The sequence below is a fragment of the Pteropus alecto genome, unplaced genomic scaffold (genome assembly GCF_000325575.1).
Source record: "Pteropus alecto unplaced genomic scaffold, ASM32557v1 scaffold339, whole genome shotgun sequence".
In the NCBI taxonomy this organism is placed as follows: domain Eukaryota; kingdom Metazoa; phylum Chordata; class Mammalia; order Chiroptera; family Pteropodidae; genus Pteropus; species Pteropus alecto.
This window is the reverse complement of record NW_006442509.1, coordinates 1,305,612-1,307,702: the sequence shown is the minus strand read 5'-3', so window position 1 is coordinate 1,307,702 and position 2,091 is coordinate 1,305,612. Positions and strand designations below refer to the sequence as shown.

Below are 2,091 nucleotides of genomic sequence, written 5' to 3'. Positions count from 1 at the left end.
CGTCTTCGTGGCCGGCCAGGAGAGCCCCCCCCAGTGGCCGTCTGTCTGAGCTGTCTGTGTGAACGGCAGGCCCACACCCACCCTCACGCTTTTCCTGGGGTTCCAGAAGACGCCGAACTCGGGGTCGAGGGCAGAGCTCTGCTGTCCGCGAGAGCCCCCGCTGCGGCCGTGGGCGCTAACGGCCTCTGCTGACCCGGAGGGGCAGCTCCGCTCCAGGGCCTGTCTGTGGCCCAGGAACCCGAGCCTCCCTCTGCCTGAGCCGCCCCTCCTGTCTGCCGGCTCCACCCACGGCCCAGCCCCGGGGAGTCCCCGGGGACAGCCAGCTCCCAGCGAGCTAGGCCTGGGACTCCGCGGGGTGTCCCCGAGGGGCCCCGAGGCCTCTCTGCCGCCTGCCAGGACGACTGGCCGCCGGCCTGGCCCTGTTGTGGGTGCTGCTCTCTCAGTTTTGAAATTCTTCTTGCTTAAAACTCTAATTCCAAATTTTTCTCCACAAGAAAAGCCACCAGAAACTCGAGGCCACAAGCCAAGCCCCAGCAACGCCTCAGGCTCGGCCCTCCGAGGTCGGCCTGTCTGGCAGCTCATGCCTGGAGCTCCCCGACCCCACTGTCCCCGCTCCTGGCACTTGGAGTTCCCCAGGCTGAGCCCAGACGCCACCGCTGCGGCCTGCCCGGCTGTCCCCCCGCAGGAGGGACAGAGGGTGCGAAGCCAGCAGCCCAAACCGCATCCCAGCAGCCACACCGGGGGGGCCTGGGGGGGCCCAGGACAGTGGGGTGCAGGGGGAGAGGAGGCAGGTTCCTGGACGGCCCCGGATGCCCCTCAGGGGTCTCCTGCACGGGGTGGGGAGGGAGCGGCAGGAAGGAGGGGAGGGCAAAGCCCTCAGCCCTGGAGACGGCACCGAGCCACGTCTGGAGCCAGGGCCCCAGGCCGGCTGGAGTCCTTGCCATTCAGGGTGACGACCCCAGGGGCCCTGTGGCAGGGGTGGGGACACCTGGGGAGACCTCAGAGCGGCACACAGAGTCCCGGGCCTGAGGCCCAGGGCACGAGGCAGAGCTGGGAGCCCCTCTCTGCACAGGGCAGCCCGGCAGGAGGCCTGGGACAACAGGGTACCCCGTGATGGGCCAGGAAACAGAGCCCGTAGAGCTGGGGACAAACGCTTGTCTCAGGCCAAAGGCGGAGCCGGTGGCGGAAGACATGGTGGGCAGTGTGCCCCTGTGGGACAGCACCTTTGACCACAGGGCACTCAGCTCAGCTGCTGCTCCCGAGGACAGCGCCCCCCCGCCCCCCGGGGAGGCGGCAGTGTGGGGCGGGGTCCCTGGCTGGACCCATCAGTGCAAGTGGGCATCGGCCCCTCCCCACGCAGCCCGTTTCATTCACGTTCTCACAAACTTATCTGTCCCCATGCCGGACGGCTCCGCCCACCCCCTCAGGACCAGGCTCGGAAGGGGCTCACCAGGCCTGTGTGCCCCGCCTCCCAGCACCCTCCCAGGGTCTGCCTGGGCCCGAGGGAGCCCCACACGCCTCTGCCACCATGAAGCTGGCCACCAGGAGGCCACCAGCACCTGTGGCCTCGCCCAGACCAGCCGCCGACCCAGCGGCCTTCAACAAACCATGGCGGCTCACTGCCCATCCTTTGTCCCAGCTCTGGCCACCTGTCCCTGAGGCTGCGACCCTCTGCACGTGTCCCCCCAGCCTCCCACGACCACTGCGATGAGCCCGGGCCTGGGGTCTGAAGGAGGGAGATGAGCTGGGAACACAGGGTGGGGTGCCCCCTGGGAAGGTGGTCCCAGCGCCCCCCCCCCGCCCCAGGCTCCCAGCCCCCTGGACCCCTCCTCCCGCCCGCCACGAGGCAGGTCAGACCCCCTGCTCCCTCTGGGCTCCGTCAGTGTGGCCCTTGGAAGGTGTCACACCCAGCAATCCTGGACCCCTCCATGCACAGACTCCCAAGTTGACCCGCAGCTGGACCGCACACCTGGGCCCCTCCCCCACGTCTCCTGGGCTGCGGTGTGCCTCGTCCAGGGCCCAGTGCCCCGTGACCCTGCCCGCCAGGCAGGTGGGGGGTCCTCCGAACCCTCTGGCCCCCACCCCCCCACC

At 69.8% G+C, this 2,091-nt stretch overlaps 1 protein-coding gene across 1 annotated transcript in view; it reads right to left on the bottom strand.

Annotated features, from left to right (window-relative positions):
* The window catches only part of COL6A1 (collagen type VI alpha 1 chain), a 21,592-nt gene that overhangs the window by 6,506 nt on the left and 12,995 nt on the right, over positions 1-2,091 (bottom strand). Inside the window, 2 exon segments of the mRNA XM_025040316.1 lie at positions 896-988; positions 1,108-1,223. Coding sequence (XP_024896084.1) covers positions 896-988; positions 1,108-1,223 — 209 coding nt within the window.